We start from the raw sequence: 18,816 nt of genomic DNA on the forward strand, positions 1-18,816 counted from the left end.
CTGTAAATTAGACCAAGCTGTTAAAGTATTTCATTGCTTGGGGAGGGTGAAGAAATAAAGAGATCAAGGGAAGAGAACCTTCTGATTACTACATGAGCAACCTGTTCTGTCTGGAAGAGAATGGCATTATGTGCCATCACGTAAAACATAAGCAATACATATGAAGAATACCTTTATTAAATTTTTTACTTCATAATTATTCTTGCTTTCTATTGGAGGTACACATTTTATGTTTTTATTTTAGGTGTATCAGGAACCAATAAATCTGTGGCAGAGAGTTAACCAATGCATGGCAAAATACATAAAATACATATTCCTTTGTTTCATAATAAATAAACCTGTAGCATAATAAAGAATAGTGCAAACTACCATTGAAAAAGTTGTATAAATAAAACAAATTATAAATCAGGAATATTTTGTTCGAATAAGTTTACGATACATAAATTATCCCCCCGAAGTTCATACCTCATCTTATTTTGTCTATTTGAAAGAGCTTTGAAAGTGAATATGAAAATCAAATAAACTTTAAAAATGTAGAATTATTTTATATTCAAGTTTTATGGTCTTTTTCTTTATAAAGGAGGGTCTGCATGTTTCATATTCACCGTAACAATCTGAAGACAACATTGAAAGGCTTTCAAAGTGACAGCACCATGCACTGTACTAGTAATAGAATATATCTATAAACTATATATAATCTCATCAACACAATGCAAAAGAGACATGCAGGAAGAGTCCTGGTTTTCACATTACGTTGTTCATTCAAGTAAGCTTAAAAATATATTTTCCCACTTTCTTTCTTTTTTTTAAAATAAATCGTAGATCATAAATGACAATCTTTCACCAAAATGTATAATATAATTCTTTGGTGTGCTTTGAACTCTTCCAGGAAAAAAAAAGGATGATGTCTGAAAATAAATTAATTCAACTGTACAAATAGTGTTCACATACACGTTATTGACAACAAGAGTACATCAACCACTCACAGCACACAAAACAAATTTCTACAAACCCTGGGAAGGGGGTGTCTTCAGGGTCTCTGAGGATAAATTAGTGCTCTTTAGTATATCTGTATCATGTTTATGATGGACTACGTTTTGCACACGAGATTTGTTGTACCAACCGAAAATAAACGAAGAGTTACTGTCCTAGGTCCTTGACCTTTTTTGTCCTAGCTTGACAGCTCTGGCAAAGGTCACACATTCATCAGTGTTTGGTGGTAACTATAAACGTTTTAAAATTTTTAATATGTATAGCAACTCCCTCTCCTCTTTTAATGTAGGTCATACATTGTCATTTGCAAGTGGGAGAGTTCCGAGTGCTCAGGTGGAAGAAAATGCATTAAAATGCAACTTCCAGCACTGAAAAGTAAAGATGTTTTAAAAGGTCGATACAACAGTATAAAAGAGGGATTGCCCCGTTTGTAAAACAACAGCCTTCCCCCCAAAATAGGCATGTTGCCAACATCACACCTCCTTACACTTGCCTGTTAATTTTGGCATCCCAAAGAACTTATGATCTAAAACATAATCTCTTTATTACACAAGAAGTTTGGACAGAGTAAAGAAGCAGGCTCTGAGATTCCAGATGAAAAAAAAAAAGAGGAAAAAGAAAGCACTTGAATTTCTTCTATTTTATAAAATATCACAGTTTCACAGTTGTCTACCGCAGCAGCTTTTTCTTCTCTCCACTGTTGCTGGAACAATCACGGTGGCACAATATATGGAGATGTACTAGGTTGCTGCATCTTTTTTTTAAAAAAAAACATACAAGCAGGGTACTGAAGAAGTAATCCTGTATAAAAATATTGTGTTAGGTGAGATCAGTAATAAAAGAGTGGAAATTAAAAATTACAAGTATTAGAACTTAAAGGGTTTTTACAAATATTTTTGGACACAGGTACAGTCCAAGATCTGTTGGCAATGCAGCACGTGTGTGGTTTACAATCAAGAGGCCTTTGCAGAATTAGGGCCCAAGCAGGAGGCAGAGAGGCTCCAGAGAAGCCCATGATGGTGTCAAAGGCGTTCGTGAGGCACTCCAGGAAATGCAAAGGGCCTTGGTGCTGTGTTGAGTTCTGACTTAATGCTCTTTCTCTCACCCTTGTAAAAACTATATATATGGCATTGGCAGTGTGTGTCTCGATTCACTAATCTCTCCATTCATTTTCCATGTGGTACAACCTGCTCTCAGTCCTGTGCCCCTGCAACACACAAGTCCAGCTTGGTTGGGTTTTTTTGTTTGTTTGTTTTCTAAGGGGAAAAAAAACCCAAATATCTTAATTAAATTAATTAAATGTACAAACACCATAGGGTTTCATACTGAATAAATAGGGCTAATTAGACCCGGTGGCAAGTCTGAGTCACGAGTTTGTCTCAGCCTCGGCATTGTCTCAGGTTAGGATACGGTCCAAGGGCTCCCACTCATTGTTGTACTTATTATTATTATTACTAATAAAATCTAATGTATGGTCCGCACGCCTTCAGAGTTCCGGTACATCTCCTCGTCGTCAGACTCAGAAGTGGTTCCACTGCTGGAAGGGGTGTGGAGGTGACTGGGGACCCCACTGGGCTGGCAAACGTACCACTCATTGAGGTTGGTCACCTGAGGGGACAGAGTGCTCGAGCGACTCCTGGTTGGGTCCAGCACAGGGGACAAGGGGGCACCCACTGGAGTCCCCACCGATGAGTAGCCCAGGGGTCCTGGAGAGGGTGGTGGGGACTTGCAGTGAATCTTCATGTGCTTCCTCAGCGAGCTCGGGTGGGTGTAGGATTTGTCACAGCCTCGGATCTTGCAGTAGTAGGGCTTGTCGCTGGTGTGGACGTGGGAATGTTTCTTTCGGTCACTGCTGTTGGCAAACTTCCTGTCACAGCCATCAAATTCACATTTGAAAGGCTTTTCTCCTGTAATAAAACATAGGAAAGGTTAACAAGTGCTTTTCAGAGACCTCTCACCTGAGAGAGAAATCTTAGAGCAGACATGAGGATGCATCTTCCCATCCTCCTGAAGACCAACTCCCAGTCTAACTCCTAATTCCCATGTTCCAGGATGCAACAGGGAAGGGATGCCGCGGGGATGGGCCTGGTGTCCCCTGGCCTGGAGGCTCTCCTTGGACCTGGGCTTGCGAGAGGCTGGATGTCAACCCCGAAGTACCATAGGGGTCGAGGTGAGAATGGCTAGAGCATGGTCCAGGCTCTAACACTGAAATCCAGCTAGGACCCAGATTCCCGCATCCTTGTTCCCCTCAGGGTCTATACACACAAAAATTCAAGCCCATCCCCTGTCAAGATAAATGCTGATAAAATACTTCCAAAGCCACAGCTTGGGTGAAGACCGTAAGAAAAAGAGAAAAAAGACAAACACATATTCTCAATTAAAAGTAAACTGGGGGTGATGCAGTAAAATTATAATAATGGCATTTTGTTTCAGAGTGTTCCCCAGGATTTCCCTGATGGGAAAGGAAAGGAAATACACCAAAATCCTGTTCTCTCCAGAAATAAAGACGTCTGTGAAAAACATGATCCCACCACTAGATTTTTTTATAAGCCTAGCTGGGCAGAGAATAGGCTGTTGCCCTCTTCGTTCTACCAGCTTTCCTCACAACTTGCTGGGCAGTTGAGACCCTAGAGGAACAGAACCTTAACAAACGTTAATAAAGACTACAAGCCTTAGCCAGAACCTGGCATCCCCTGATGGCATAAGCAGACTTCTTATTCTAACACTGTTTAACAACCAAAAAAGATCGACTGTTTACCAGAGTCTCTGGGCCCATCGCCCCTTTAAGCTGCCCTACCCACCCCAGGAGCACAGGGCCTTTCAACACAAGGCCCAAGGTCCAGGTGGTGGAAATGCTCAGTAAGACGAGCAGATATGCAGCCACACTACACTTTGGTATTAAAAAGCAGAAACAGGAAGACAGCAGGTAACTATGAATTTTCCCCCTCCCCTTAGTATCCATGAACTTGATGTATTTGAGTCCATAACTGAACATGTTATCTCATACATATTGTGGTATAATAAATATATTCCTTATATTTAAATGATTTAAAAAATAGAGTTGAATTTCTCTACATTTCAGCAGCTACTCTGGTGACACACAAGATATGGTCTTTTCCTTGGTTTCTGACAATTTATTTTTTAAAAAGCCAAACAACTATTAAGACAGCTTAGTGTACATAAATTTCTGTGGTGGACTTTCCTGTACAAATATTTCAGTGTAATTTTCTCTTTTTTAATTTCATCAATGCTAATTGCTTCAATGCCAGAGTACGTTAGCACATCTGAAAAGTATTCAGATGCCTGGAATATAACATATACTACCTGGAAATACTGCTTTAAAGCAAAATTAAATATTATCATTTAATATTTATAATATATTTATATTATTTAATATACCTCCTGCCTTGGGCCATGAAGAGAGGGAAAAACACAACATAATGCAATGATAATCGTAACCTTTAAAAATTCTCTGTAGAGGGGCTGCAACAAAAACAGTTAACCGAGTTTTATCAAAACACTGGTTATTTGTCCCGATTTCTACATTCCACTTTAAGTTGGCTAATACTAATTTAATATAGCATTCTTCCAAAAATAATTATAATCAGCTTTTCTTCATCATGGAGGTTTAAGTAATTTTATTCACCCTATGCAAATGTGCAATGTTGCTTTTTAGAATTCTTATGTTTCTGCACAAGCCAAGTATCTTGGATTGTGCAGAATAAACGGCTTGGACATTGCTGGCTCCACCACTGCACATGTTGAAAGAGAAGCATTAAGAATCAGACCCAGGGGCTTCCTGGGTGGCACAGTGGTTGAGAGTCCACCTGCCGATGCAGGGGACACGGGTTCGTGCCCCGGTCCGGGAAGATCCCACATGCCGCGGAGCAGCTGGGCCCGTGAGCCATGGCCGCTGAGCCTGCACGTCCGGAGCCTGTGCTCGGCAACAGGAGAGGCCACAACAGTGAGAGGCCCGCGTACCGGGGCGGGGCGGGGTGGGGGGGAGAATCAGACCCAGAAAAGGCAGATACGGAGTGGAAAGAAAGGTAGAAAAGCAGGGATAAAGGAGAGATGGAAGAAAGTAGAAAAAAGAGAAAGGGTGATAGAATTGCCTATTTTTATTCAGGGGGGCCTACGTACGGGGAGGGGGGCAGTTAGCAAATTCTCCCTGCCTAGAAAGGGTGAGAGACCCTAATGTTTACATTTCAGATTCTGACAGAGGGGTCACGTCAGAATTTAACTACTTACAGAGTTTTAGAGAGTGAGGGAAGCTACGTGTGAGAACTCGAGTCCAGCCCAGAGGAAGGTTATAAATGGAATTGGGGACACGTGGGTCAGGAAATGGGCCTTCAGGAGTGGCCGGGGATTATTCCCTTTGATCAAGCCGTTCCGGGATCCCGGGTAACCCCCAAAAAGGGAGAGCCTTGTGATGGGGCAGGGAGCCCGGCCTGGCCTTTCTCTGGACACAGTGCTCAGTGGCTTAGCGGCCCAGGGACGGCCCAAAACACCCGGCGCGGCTCTGAGCATCAACGCGAGGGCGCTCCCATCCCTGCCCGAGGGACCCGGCGAGGCCCACGCAGCCGCCGCGAGCCAGGCGAGAATGCAACCTTGCGCACAAGGAACCCGAAAACAAAACGGCCCCGGGTTCCCTCGGCGCCCGGGTCTCCGCCCCCGGCAGCACGCGCGCACGCCCCCTTGGGGCCCGCCCTCGAGGGGGGCGGGAGGCTGCCTGTCCCCGGGGGCCGGAGAGCCGACACCCGGTCAGCTGCCGCGCAGTCAATTTCCAGTTCCTTGCCTGACCCGGGCGGAAACGGCCCTCACCTCCGGGCAGGCCCCTGCCCGCCAAGGGATGATCTACTCCCCTCCGAGGCCTGGAAAGGCGGGAAGGGCCCGAGGTCGCGGGCTCCGCTTTTAGGGGTTCCCTTTGGGGGCGGCTTCACTTCGCTCGCCCCGCGCGTCCCGCTCACAGACCCAGGCCCCTGTCCCGTCGGCAAGTGCTGGGCACGGGGGCCAGCAGCTGGCTTAGCGGGCCAGGGAGTTTTTACGAGAGCCTTGCGGGACGCTTCCTTTTGGCAAAATCATTAAGTCGGACTGATCCCGATTAGAGAAGAAAGGGGCTGGCAAACGGAACTCGGGGGAAAACGCGCTCCCAGCCGGTCAGCGAGCCAGTCCGCAGGAGGCCTGTCAGGTACCGGCGACAGAAGCAAGGCCCGGGGCTCCAGCCTCGGGCCCCTGGACCCGGCTTCTCACGCAGATGCCCCTCACCCCTCCTCCAGTGGCCTCGGCCCCGGCCGCTGGCCAGGCGTTGCGGCCCAAGCCCGGCGCTGCCTCCTCGTCGTCGCCGCGCCGATAAATCAGCCAAGTAATTACTGAATGTAAACTCTACTTGTGTCCTCCGAGGGATAATATTGTCTGTCCCTATAAATCCCGACTGCACTCGCGCTCATCAGCGCTTCTGCCCAGCGCGCTCGTCTGTTCCAAGGGCCACACGGCCCACTGGCGACATCCCACGCCCCAGGCCGCGGCCGTGGCACCCCCTACGGCAGGGCTCGGGGTGGGGACGGGGGGGGGTTCCCCCAGTGCTGGGGGCTCCTTCCAAGTCCCACGGGGGGGGGTAGGCCCCAACGACCGCTGGAGACTCTGCAGCTCGCCCTGTCCTCCTCCAAGGAGAACCTTCCTTTAAATGGACAGAACCCAATTTCTCCAGCACCCTCTAGGGCATGTGTGATAAACTGTGTGACGGCGCGTGTGCGTATAGGTGTAGATGAAGGTGTGTAAATGAGTGTGATTGTGTCATCAGGGCACAAGGACGTTCCAGAAATGAGGGAGGGGTGTATGAGGGCATATGGGTGTGTGAAGTTGTTCGTGTGATGTGTGTGTGCACATGAACGTGTACTGTGGGGTGTGTAACGGTGGGCGAGTGTGTGTGCGTAGGGGGAAGGTCCCCGGAAGCCCGAGGGCGCATTACCTTCGCATTTTGCACCCCTCCCCGGAGGGACAGGGTCCCCTCTCCCCTCCAGGAGGGGCCACACCGAGCTGGGCCTCGCGGCCCCAATACCGCAGCAAATCCCACGCGCCCCTCGCACGCCCGCTCTTTGGAGCACGGCGACCGCGCGGGACCTGACATCCGATGGGGAGGGAAGAGCCGCCGGGGCGGCTCCGGCCCTCCTTCCCCATCGCCCTCCCCAAGTTCCCGGGGCCGGGCGGAAGGGGGCTGCCGACCGTCCTGGGCGCCTTCCTGCTCCGGCGGTGGCTGCTTCTGCTCCGGGGTGGCGGCGGCGGCGGCTGGAGCGCGTTGCCGGTCCCGGCGGAGGGGCTGCGGGAGCGCTGGAGACTCCACCGTGTGGGAACCCAGCGCGGGGCCTGTGTGTGCTATCGAATTACTTATTCATAGAAAAAAAGGGGGGAGAGAAAAAAAAGAAGTCACATGTCCGGGTTATACGTATGCGAAGAGAAGCAGCAGAAGGAGGGAAAAATTAAGGCGAGCAGGAGGAGGAGGAAGAGAAGCAGCGGCAGAAGCGGCGGCGGCGCGGGAGGCGGCGGCGGCGGCGCGGCCGGGGACAGACACCCACCTGTATGAGTGCGCTTGTGGATCTTGAGGTTCTCGGAGCGCGCGAAGACCTTGCCGCAGCCCGGGAAGGGGCAGGGAAAGGGCTTCTCGCCGGTGTGCACGCGGATGTGGTTGATGAGCTTGTATTTGGCCTTGAAGGGCTTGCCCTCGCGCGGACAGTCCTCCCAGAAGCAGACGTGGCTGCTTTGCTCGGGGCCGCCCACGTGCTCCACCGTGACGTGGTTCACCAGCTCGTGCATGGTGCCGAAAGTTTTGGAGCAGGGCTTGGCGCCGCCGGCCGGGGGCGGGGGCGGCGGCGGCCCGGCCAGCTCCTCGGGGTCGATCCACTTGCAGATGAGCTCCTGCTTGATTGGCTGCCGCATGTAGCGCAGGAAGGCCCCGGCCGCCCCTGGGAGGTGGGGGTGGTGCTGGTGCGGGTGCGGCGCGGGCGCGGGCGGCGGTGGCGGCGCCGGGGGCGGCGCGTGGTGTTGCAGGTGGGGCCCGGGTCCGGCCGCCGCGGCAGCAGCCGCCGCCGCCAGGTTCAGGTTTAAGTTCACGGCTCCGTAGCCATGCAGGGCGGCGGCTGCAGCGGCCGCCACCGCACCGTAGTGCGCATCCCCCGAGCGCGGCGCGAAGGGCGGCTCCCCGCGGCCGTACAGTTCAGCCGCCGCGGCTGCCGCCGCTGCCGCCAGCCCCAGGCGCATCTGGCCGTTGAGCGGGTGCGGGTGGCCGCCGGGGCCTCCCGGCGTGTCGTGCAGCGAGGGAAAGAGCGCCGGGCCCCCGCCGCCGCTGCCGTCCGGGCCAGCGTAGGTGCCGCTGGCCGAGATGAACATGCCGGCCGAGTGGGGAGGCGGGGCCGAGTGCTGGGGGGAGCCGGTGCCGGACCGCTGCTCCCCTCCGAGCGGGGCCCCGTGCATGGCCGCCGCGGGGGCCGTGGCGGAAAGGTCCCTCCGGAGGACGAAGTCCCTGCTGTGGCCTTTGCCGCTGCTGCCGCCGCCGCCACTGTTGGTGGTGGTGTAGCCCGAGAGGCCAAGAGGAGGGGGAGGGGGTGAAAGGGAGGGAGGAAGAGGAGGGGCTGGGGGCGGGGGCGCGGGCGCGGAGGACTGCACGCTACCGCTGCCCCCGCCGCCAGGGTAGGTGCCGGCGCCCGGGTGCGAGACCGAGGCTGCAGCGCGGGAGGCGGCCGCTGGGGCCTCGGGCTGTGCCGGGAGCGCCTGGGAGGGAGGGCTGAGGCCGAACGCGCTCGCCTGGGCCATGTGCTCGGGTCCGAGCGGAGTGATGGCCACGCCGGGGTCAGCGCCCAGGTCCCGAGGGCGGAGGTGCGCGGCTGCGGCGCGGAGTTGGGAGTGGGCGGCCGCGCTGGCCAGCGCCGGGAAGCCTGTCATATTCTGAAGTGGCCTGGCCTGAGCTGTTGCCAAATCCGCTAATCTCAGCGCTGGCGGGTTCCTCTTGCTCAAAGGGGTCTCCATCAGAACTACACAGACTCACAGGCCCTCACTGGGGGGACTTTTTTCCCTCTGCCCGCCTTCAAAAACATGTATATGTTAGGCGCTCTTTAACTTCTTTGTCCTAGCCTCCGAACTCTGCTTATTCCCGTTCCCACTCTGTCCTCCAGCGACTGGCAGAGCAAACACCACATTTGAGCTGCGCAGTGGGACCGAGATTTTGGAAATAGCAAGGGTGGGATTGGAGGGAGCCGCGTGATTGGCAGCAGCCGCGGCTGACCGATTGGCTCCCTTTCAGGCTCAGCGGGCATCCGCCCCTCTGCTCCTGGCCGCCTTCGCTTTCGCTTCGCGCCCCTTCCTCTCCCCGAGCCCTGCGTCCCCGCCTCCCCAGGGATTCCCAAGTTGCACTTGCAGAAAGTTTGCTCCGGGCCTGCGCGCGCAGCGTCCCGCGTTCCCATGACGCGCCTTGCGGGGAACGTGCGCCGGCACGCGGCCGAAGGGCGCCTGGAGGCTCTGAGCTGGGGACCCCCCGGGGAGCAAAAGGCGGGGGGAGCCCCCAAATTCAAAAGCCTTCGCTCACTGCATGCAGCATCCCTTCCTTTGGAAGAGCTCCGGGCTGCTGACTGGGGGAGGAGGGTGAACAGATGTATGACCGTCATCCTACTCGTAGAGGTGATACTAGAAACTTCTTATTTGGGAAGGACACTCAATCTACCGAGCGCTCACAGAGGGCGCACAGACAGTAGATGGAATAAGGAAGGATATTAAAATCCTATTGGTTGCAAAACACCAGGTGAAGTCAAAAAAAATCTTTCCCCAAAGGAACCGTTTTACCTCGACTTTTTAGCTCATGGGAGCCTTTTCAACATGGTTCAAAGGAGTTGGCTCGAAGTGTAATCTCACTGCTCATCGGTTCTAGATCTGCCACTTCCAATTAGATCTACCGGGGGGCAAAAAACATCGGGCAGCGATTCTAACTTTTGCTTCTCGGAGATAACAGTGGCAGGGCAGGCCAAACAGCATCTCTCCAGAGGGAAGCGGCTAAATAAACGATATCCTTTAAGCAGAAGTTCTCCTTCCGGTCCAGAACGCACTCCACATGGGTGCCTCAGTTTCTTTGAAAGGACCACAAGTTAGAATTGATCCAATAAAATAATCATTTTATTGGATCAGTATCTTTGCGGTTTATATGCTGATAGAATGACCTTTTATCCTGTTATTTTCTAATAAGCTCATCTAGCAGGAGAGATGTTTTACTTGAAAACCATAAAAACTGACTCTAAAAAAAAAGTGAGCCCCATCCCTTTCAAGCGAGTTGCTATCAAATCTTTTTAAAAAGTGAAATAGGTCCTTGCATCACTTTGGGGGGGGGGGGCGGAGAAATGTGACATCCCTCACACTTTAGGGTCCTTACTGCCCCAGAGTGTCACTTCAGTTTTAACAAGAAAACACCTTAAAATTTTGCCATGTTCCATGATGCTCAAAAATTAAGCTCAGGGTTTTTAATTTTTATTTTCCTGCCCTAAATAAAATTATTTGAAAAAAAAGAGGATAATGACTAAAAAGTGTTTTTTTTTTTCTTTTGGGATACAGTCAAACATGTTACCAGCTTAATTCGTTTACTGTCCAAGTTTTTTTTTTTTTTATTTTTAAAGACTACATAAAGCCATCATCTGCGAGATCGTCCTGAGAAGTGGTAAGAATTATTTTCAAAAGAGCTGATTCGGTAGCCCATTTATATTGGTGCTAACAATGTTTAACAGGGAATTTCCCTGTGAGCCTTGGGAATGTCATTTCTCTTATAAAACTGACAAGCAAACAAAGAAAATAGTACAATCAAATTTCAAATGGGCATTTTCTTTAAGTTTCATGAAGCTCAAATACGGGGAAATAAGAGAGGCATGAGTGCAAATACAACGAAAAGTTTTTAATAAACAGCAGTGACAAAATCCACATCTGTATTTGGAGAGGAAGAGTCCTTCCACAATTTTCAAAGACTTAAAGGGTCTCCAGCCACCTAGGCAAGGTGGAGGGAGGACAGTGTCATTTCTATGAATGCTTTATGGAGAAAGAATCATATGTGGAATTGTCACCACTATCTTCATTTCCTCTCAGAACATTTCAAATATTTCCTTTATTTGAATTTTTTAGCAATACTCGTCAATACTTCCATAATGGCAGCTTTGCGTTCAATCCTGCAGGTTATAAGTTCAAAACAAAACAAAACAGAAAGAATGAATAAAGAAAGAAGAAAATAAACCCAACTTAGCCTTTAATATAGACTGTTGAGCATTTTTATTGTGCAATAAAATGGGTACCTCCACCTCCTTCAAAATAGCTTTTCCTCAAAATTATAACTGCTTTGTTTTATTGAATTGCTGAAATTTAATGGTTTAATGGGTGAAGGCATGAAGGAAAGGCTGTAAAAATGTGAATAATGGTGCAGCAGAGCCGTGCGGAATCTGGAACCCGCCTCCTTGTACAACTCTTGTTAAACACAGCGTGATATGTATCTGTCATCTATTTAATATGTCTTAATTCAAGTATAGCTTCCTGATCAATTTCTTTTTATGGAAGCTTTAAAACAGAAAGACTTTTTAAGGAAATGTTAGAGATTTGAGTAGCGATTAGAAAGAGATATTTACAAAGTGTGTTTAATGAATATTTGCAAATTTATGACCAAACTCAGACCCTAAAAAGATAATTGACTCAGGTAATCGACTTGAGATGCTAATTCTTCAAAGAAAGAACTGGGAGCAAAATTTCAATCAACACCAATAAGGCGCCAATAAACCGCCTGCCAATTAAACCTGAGAATAGGCCTAGCTAGATGGTCATCAGGAAGGCTCGCAGTGGATTTCCGGGATTGCCTTTCTTTATAAAAGAGCTTTTTATTTTGTAGACGCGCTTTTTGTTATTGTGATGACCCGCCTGACCCCAGGTGCGCTGGTTCTTTTTCAAGCCATTTGGGAGCCAAATTAAAACCCCTTAACATCCCGAGTTTCTAAGGACCCAATAACTGTGTCACACTTCCTAAGTAAATACCAACAGTTTCTAGGACGTTGAAGAAAATAATAAACAGCAATGTGGGTTTTTTTTTTTTTTTTTTAAGCAGGGGGCTGTAGAAGTCGTTATGCCAGTTCTGTGGATTTAGCCCCGTATTTCCGCGGTGGTGCTGGTCGTCAGGGTGGATCCTCAAAACCCATGCCCTTGTCTGCACTTCTGCAGCGGACGTGCTTATGTGGGGCAGCAACGTGACGATCCGTGGAAACGCCCTTTGTGGGGTCGACAGGTGCTCCTGGGGGAACATCGATTTCCAGCCTTCTCTGCTGCACCCCGAACCCCAACCGGCTCCCGGCCCCAAACAAAGGCGGGAAGAGGGTGGAGAGGGACAGTAAACGCCGAGCCGGCCCGAACCCGGCGGCCACGCCGCGCTCCGCTGCCAGGAGGCGGCAGAGCCCGGTCTCTGGGGATGCCCGGGCGGGCGCTCACGGCTTCCCGCTGCGCCAAGGGGGGTCTGTGGCTCCCCGGTGCCCTCCGTTCGTCCCTGAACATAGCCAAGTTTCCTTGCGATGGGTGTGGGCAATTAATAAACTCTAAGGGAAGTGAATTGGACATTTCCTGGCTTTTGAGCCTTTGTTTGATTGTTTCGGCAGGCGAGGGGAGGGGGTACGCTGGGGACAGTGAGGTGGACAAAAAGGAGCTGGGGGACCCACCGAGTTGCCTTTTATTGCCTTTGCAATTGCTTTACGGCTCGCCCGTCCCGCGTGGTTTCCGCAAGGGCGGCCTCCTTGCAGAGGGTGCCCGGCGGGTTTGGAGAGCCTTGTGCCATCTGGGCTGCTCCAGAGGCAGGTTCAAGGGCGGAGAGGGTGCCCCGAGTCATTTGAGGGCTCAGAGGACTTTTGTAGCCCAGCCCGAGGGCTCCAGTGGGTGCTCAACTGGGAGGAGGAGGGTTATCAGCTGACAATGAAAGAGGGAGTGAGGAGTCCTCTCTAAAGCCGGGGCTAGGTGAGCAAAGGGGCCCACAAAAACTGCATTTTAGTTGAACTTTGACATGGCCGGAAGTGATCAGGACTTTGGGTTCAAGGGCTTTTTCCCAAGTCAAGCTCGCCAGGTGGCGACTAGGCAATGAGGTACCCGGCCACCTGCCCGGCTTGCACTCGGCAGGGACCAGATCCCCACCATCTAGCCCTCACCACTGGTGACCTGACCTCGTGGGACCTGCGACCCAGCCCTGGGGCCTTGGGTGCCGGGAAGCACCGCTCAATTCTCAGCTGTCTGAGAGCTTCTCGGAGGGTTGCCTCTGTTTCCCGCCCTTCTGAGCCCGAGCTGAATCCTCAGACTCCACGGCTATGTGTGAGGCTAAGAGTAACCAAAAATGTGCTTCTTGATAAAGTTTTTGATCCCTGTCCCATGAACATGGACTTAATGAGGATTAAAAACAAAGCCAAACATAAAACCCCAGAAGCTTGGGTTATGTGACCATAATTGAAACGTTGGGGTTTGTTTGTTCGTTTGTTTTGGACACTCAAGAATTGGACTCATCCCATTTCCACCTGACCTTAGTGCTTAAAAGCCCTTGAAAAATTACGGCTCTCTTCACTTCCCCACTATGAAAATATAAGTTGAGTAAAATTGACCTGTCATTAAATATTATCATTTGGTTATCAATCATTTTTACCCTCAGGGATGGGGGTTGTTGGAGAATGGCCTCTGACGCACGTTCGACAATTAAGATTGGTAATTTCTTGGGAAATGTCTAACTGTTGTCTTTTTTAAAATGCTTAGAAGGTCCACACAGGAAGCAGAAACCCCCTTACGTGTTCACAGTTCGTATAAACGCCCAATATTTCTTTATGTTGGCTCCAAGATGTGCTTCTCCTCCCCTTCATGCTTTATCCTTTAGAATGTTTTTGGATGGGGGATAAAGGAGGAGGAGAGGTTGTGCTTTTATTTTTAATCTCAAATTTTGTGGGTAGTTTCTCCCCATTCTATACCCCTTCCAATATCTATACTTCAATATTTGAAGAAGCTGTTGAGATAAATCAAATAGTGACACGTTGACGGATTTACTTGTGTAAGCAATATGGTTGACATATGGCATTGTTATTTATGAATGACAGCATAAATTGTATTACAAAGTCTATTGCAATAATACTGCAGTTTATTGGAAAGCTGCTCGCCTGTCACCGGTATTCAGCCTCCCTGGATGTAGTTTTCCTGGGAGCCCAAAGGGTAACGGCCCTCAAAATAATTAAACACATTGAAGTAAGCTAATGCCTTCTGTTTTGGGGGTTGTTTTTGTTTTTGCTTTGTTTTACAGCAGTAGAAACTCTCCCATCAGGAAAGGAGACAAAGTAAGAACAATTAGTCCTCTTACTTTTGCAAAAGCACAACCAACCACTGTCACCTAGAAATGTTGGCTTCTATTTTTTTCTGAGTCCCTAATGACAAATACACAAACATTTGCATCCCTAACACTAAACTGCTGGTGAGGATTTATTTTATATAGACACTTTTTATAGGCCCAGTTACAGAACAGTAAATTTTAACTGTAGAAAGAAGTTCTTTTAGCAGACTAGAGAGGGCCTTATCCTATGATTCTCCCCACCTCCACTAAATCTCCCCCTTCTTAAAAATGGTATTTAAAAGTTACAACATTGGCTGAGATTTTCACGATTTCCCTTTCTTTTACATTACAGATTTCCCCTTCTTTTACATTACACTTCTTTAAACCTCGGACAAAGATCTTTTGTTCTAGGTGAGTTTTACGGGGGAGGGGGGTCCCCCACCACACATGTGGTCCTTCATGGGTCAGGGGTCGCCCAGCCCAGGAGTGGCTGAGAGGCTGAATCAAAGGTGACCTGCAACTTAATATCCTGTTGATGATCTTGTTGAATTTATGAGTCTGTGATACAGAGGATAGTGCTGAAATCCTGTGAAATTCTTTTTTTTTTTTTTGTCCAGTGTATATAGACAGCTGATTCCACATTTTTTTCCCTCCCATCTCTTCCCCCATCTCCATCCCTTTCCTTAAGACGAAAATTAAAAGTTTGAGTGGTATGGTCACCGAGTGTTTCTGCTTTCCAATTCAAAGATCGCTTTTGTTTGCTTGTTTGTTTTTGGTTTCTCCTGGCCAACGAGATACACCTGTGTGTGTGTGAGTATGTTGTGTGTGCATTTGCATTGTTTTTATGTATATGTACACAAAATTCTCATCATAGTCAACCCTTTACAGAAGCCCACAAACCGCAACAAGGTGTTCAGTGAATGAGTATTTGATGGGATTTTCTGTTTTTTTGAAGACAACCCGAATTATCTATTACACTGTCATTCTCTCCACTTGCCGGGAAAGGGACGCCAGCCCTGGCACCCAGGGGCCCGCCATACAGGGCCATCCACATGCAGCAAAGCCTGGAGTCTCGCTGGCCTAGCCCGGCGCAGGCTCCGTGAGATCTCCAAAGAACAATTTTGGAAAACTTACAAAGAGGGTACATGTTTGCCCGATGGGGACAGTTGTGGGTCCCGAGGGTCTGACCCCGACACGGCGGGCCGTTCTAGAAACCTGTTGAAAAACTGAATTCACTCACAGGGCGCGGAACTCAGCTTCGCCGCTTTTTTTCCTTCGGCCAAGGAGCGCAAATGTACTTTTGAGGCAATGACTCTGAAAGCCTTTGCAGGTTTTTTTTTTTCTCTCTCTCTCTCTCTCTTGCTTTCTTTCTCTCTCTCCCCTTTCCTTCCTTTAAAAAAAAACAGAACAAAACAAAACTGTGTCTTGAGGCAAAGGGGTTTTGCAGTTTGTAGAGAAATAAAGCGCTTCTAAGAGGGGACGGCGACGTGACTTTGAACTTGGCTCAGCTCCTCCGTGTCGTGCAGAGGGAGGAGAACTGGAGCCCGGAAAGAATAGCCAGGAGGGCCCAGCCCGCAGGGTCTCCGGCGGGAATTAGCTTTCCACCCCACCACCCGGCCGCGCGGCCCCCGGACCCAGGGCCAGCGAGCGCCCAGCGGCGCCGGCCCGAAATGGGCGCTGCAAAGAGGAATGGAAGCGAAAGGAGAGAATGGGGCGGAGAGGAGAGGGGCAGAGGCGCGCAGCGGGGGCGAGAAAGTGCGGAGGCAGGAGGACTTGAAGAAGTCTGATGGCTTGGGAGAAGGAAGGGAAGTGAGGTTTGGAGATGTGCAGGATCGCTATTCTCACGACCAGTCTCTAAGAGAATATTTTCTTTTGGAAACACTTTTGGAGTAAGCTTTTCCAATTCCCCCGCCGTACATATTGATGAATAAAATAAGCAAGTGTGAAAGGCTGTGCACCGGGCAATTTTATAGATTCACTGTAGCAGGGCAGCCTTCCTGCCTGGAGTCCGTCTCCGTCTCTGTCTCTCAGGTCCCTCTCCGCTTAGGAGGGCAGTTTGGCATTTGCCTCCCCCTCCCCCCGACATAGAGAGAGGTGTGTGGAGAAGAGGAACATTTCCTCCCTTCAGAGAAGTCGAGAATCCCCAGCTTTCAGGCAAACTCCCTGGCTTTCAGACAAAATGCCCCGGCCTCCTTCCTTCTCTCCCACCCCCCTCCAGGCAGGGAAGGGGGACAGCGGGAGGGCATAGGGCCCCTTATGCGAGGGGCTGCGGCCGGTCCGACCTTCAGAGAGAGACCCGCTCCGGCCGGGAGAGGCTGCCTGTGCCGGCGCGGGAGAGCCCAGTTCAGCCAGCGATCGCCGGCTAGAGTTGTCTTCCCGCGTTTTTGTTGATTGCATTTCAACATGAAATTTTGAAATGCGTGTGGATTATTTTCTCTTACTTGAATTTTATTTCAACTCCCAGAGATTTGTTTAAAGGAAAAAATAAATAAAAAAGCAGTTCCCCACTCTAGCTAGGCGAAGGCGCTGGCCTCAGGCCTTCCATTTACACCTCCGCAGCCTCCGGGCCCGCCGGTCCCTCTCCGGTTACCTCCGGGGCGCCAGCTTTCAGCGGCAGGACAGGAAATGTCCGCAGCGGCCAACCGGGGGCCTGGGGGATGACCGGAGCCCCGGGGCCGCGAGGCAGTCCCCGCGCAGCACGGGGAGCAGCCTCGGGCCCGCCACCGCCTCGAGGGGGTGGTCCCCGCTCCTGGAGAAGGCTTGATACATGTCTTCTAGAAGGTTTAAGCCCTACCGGTCTGGAGATTTCTTCTGTGGAGGCTCTGAGCCTGACCCTCGGCCAAACTGCAGCCTGAGCCTTGCCTGGCTGCGCGCCTAGGGCGTCCCCACACCTCCCACCCTACCGTGGCAGAGGCCCGGGCTTCTGGGCATCCACCCCGAGGGTGACACCATCTTTAAACCACTTCCAAACAACCACCTCCCTCGCGGGGGCCGCTGCCCAGTGTTTACAGCCGTAATCACAGGAGGACGCGAGCGGCGGGGGGAGCGGAGCGCGCTGAGCTCCGGCTGGGGGCCGCGGCCGGGGAGAGGGCGGCGTCTGGGTGAGTGTCCGGAGGGTGGGAGGAAGGGGCACGCCTGGCTTTCTCTAGGCCTTCCATCCCGCACCTGTGTTTTCAACACCACAGAACAAGTTGACAAAGTGTGTGTTGGGGGGATGGGCGCGGACAAGGAGCGTGCCAACCGGGCAGGAGACCGGCCCCCGGGCCGCTCCCCGCGGCGCCCTCCAGGGGCGGTGGAAGGGGGAGGCCCGGGTCTGCAGCGTCCCGGCACGCAGAACCTCCCGCCCCGCGGCCTGGTTGCTAGCCAGGTTCTCGGGCAACCAGGGGTGCCCGCTTTAGGTGCCCGCCAGGAGCGGTTCGGGTCCCCGGGGAATCGGTGGCCTCTACAGAAGGGCGCGAGAGCAGGGTGGCGTCCCTTTCGGGCCCAGCCAAGGGCGCTGTGACCCCGCTGCCCAGCCCCGCGCGATGCGGGCCGCCCGGCTCCCGGGAGCGCCGCGGCCGGCCGGACGAGGAGCCGCAGCGCCAGGAGCGCGGGCGAAGAGCGGTAGGCTGGCAGACCCGGCGGGCTGCCACCAACAGCAGCAGTCGGGGAGGCGGGGAGCTGGAGGGGCGCTGGGGAGGAGGGGCGGACCGGTCGCGGGGCGGGGGCGCCGGATTGACGGGGCCTCAGCGGCCAATGGCGGCGCCGGGAGGGCGGGCGGGGCGGGAGCCGCCGTTAAAGGGGCGGTGTGAGCGCGAGGCCCGGCCTGAAGCCCGAGAGAAGGAGGGAGACCTGGGTGGGAGGCGCGGGGCCGAGGGGGGAGGGGAGAGGAAAAGGAGGGGACAAAAAATAAAAAATAAAAGGCTGCGGCTTTGGCGCCCACTGAAATAAACAGAGGCAGAGGCGGAGGCGGTGGCGAACGGAGTCCACCGCAGCCGAAAGCGGGAAACCTACTTCGGCCTCTTCGCGTTTGCTCGGGCTGCGCACTCCGCTGGGTTCTCGCGGGTGCGGCCGCCCGCTCCGGATCCAGTGTCCCGGGCCGACCGGCGAGAGGGAGGGAGCGAGCGAGCTAGAAAACACTTTTTTATTGTTGTTATTGTTTTCCAGCCCAGCCTCCCCTCCTCCCGCCCCCCCCCGCTTGCCTTCTCCCCTCCCACAGCCCCCTCCCCCTCCTCCCCCGCCTCCTCCTCCTCCCGCACAACTTAAAGAAAGAGGGAGCGGCGCGGCAGCTTCCTTCATCTGGGGGAATTCGTAGCCGCTGCCAGTTTACTACACGAGGCGCAGCCAATGCCAAGCACGGAGGACGAGGAGGGCTAAATACCGCGGCCGCGAAGCCGAACAATACCGCCGCGCGCAGGGCGGCGCGGCTAGGGCCGCGGGGGAGGGAGCAGCCGACAGAGCGCGCCGCGGAGAGGGCGCCCGGCCTCCGTCCGCCGCCC

At 51.9% G+C, this 18,816-nt stretch overlaps 1 protein-coding gene across 2 annotated transcripts; it reads right to left on the reverse strand.

Moving 5' to 3' along the window:
• Positions 1 to 221: 221 nt before the first annotated feature.
• ZIC5 (Zic family member 5) lies at positions 222 to 9,171 on the reverse strand. 2 transcript variants are annotated; one of them, XM_030856817.2, is made up of 2 exons: positions 7,566 to 9,169; positions 222 to 2,900 (listed from the first exon to the last, which is right to left on the reverse strand). In XM_030856817.2, exons 1-2 carry the CDS (start codon positions 9,010 to 9,012, stop codon positions 2,458 to 2,460), a joined length of 1,890 nt encoding a protein of 629 aa, XP_030712677.2. In that variant the 5' UTR covers positions 9,013 to 9,169; the 3' UTR covers positions 222 to 2,457. The 2 variants fall into 2 exon arrangements, with proteins under 2 accessions (XP_030712677.2, XP_060143827.1); XM_060287844.1 differs by lacking the exon at positions 222 to 2,900 and adding an exon at positions 7,239 to 7,376 and having other exon boundaries at positions 7,566 to 9,171.
• Positions 9,172 to 18,816: the final 9,645 nt, after the last annotated feature.

This window comes from Globicephala melas, chromosome 18 (assembly GCF_963455315.2).
Source record: "Globicephala melas chromosome 18, mGloMel1.2, whole genome shotgun sequence".
Taxonomy (NCBI): Eukaryota; Metazoa; Chordata; class Mammalia; order Artiodactyla; family Delphinidae; genus Globicephala; species Globicephala melas.

Bases quoted from the DNA above. Each gene is read 5' to 3' on its own strand.
- ZIC5 (XM_030856817.2), bottom strand. From the start codon at position 9,012: ATGGAGACCCCTTTGAGCAAGAGGAACCCGCCAGCGCTGAGATTAGCG. The intron at 2,901-7,565 runs GTGGGTGTCTGT...GTTTTATTACAG, and splicing joins CCACAAGCGCACTCATACAG to GAGAAAAGCCTTTCAAATGT.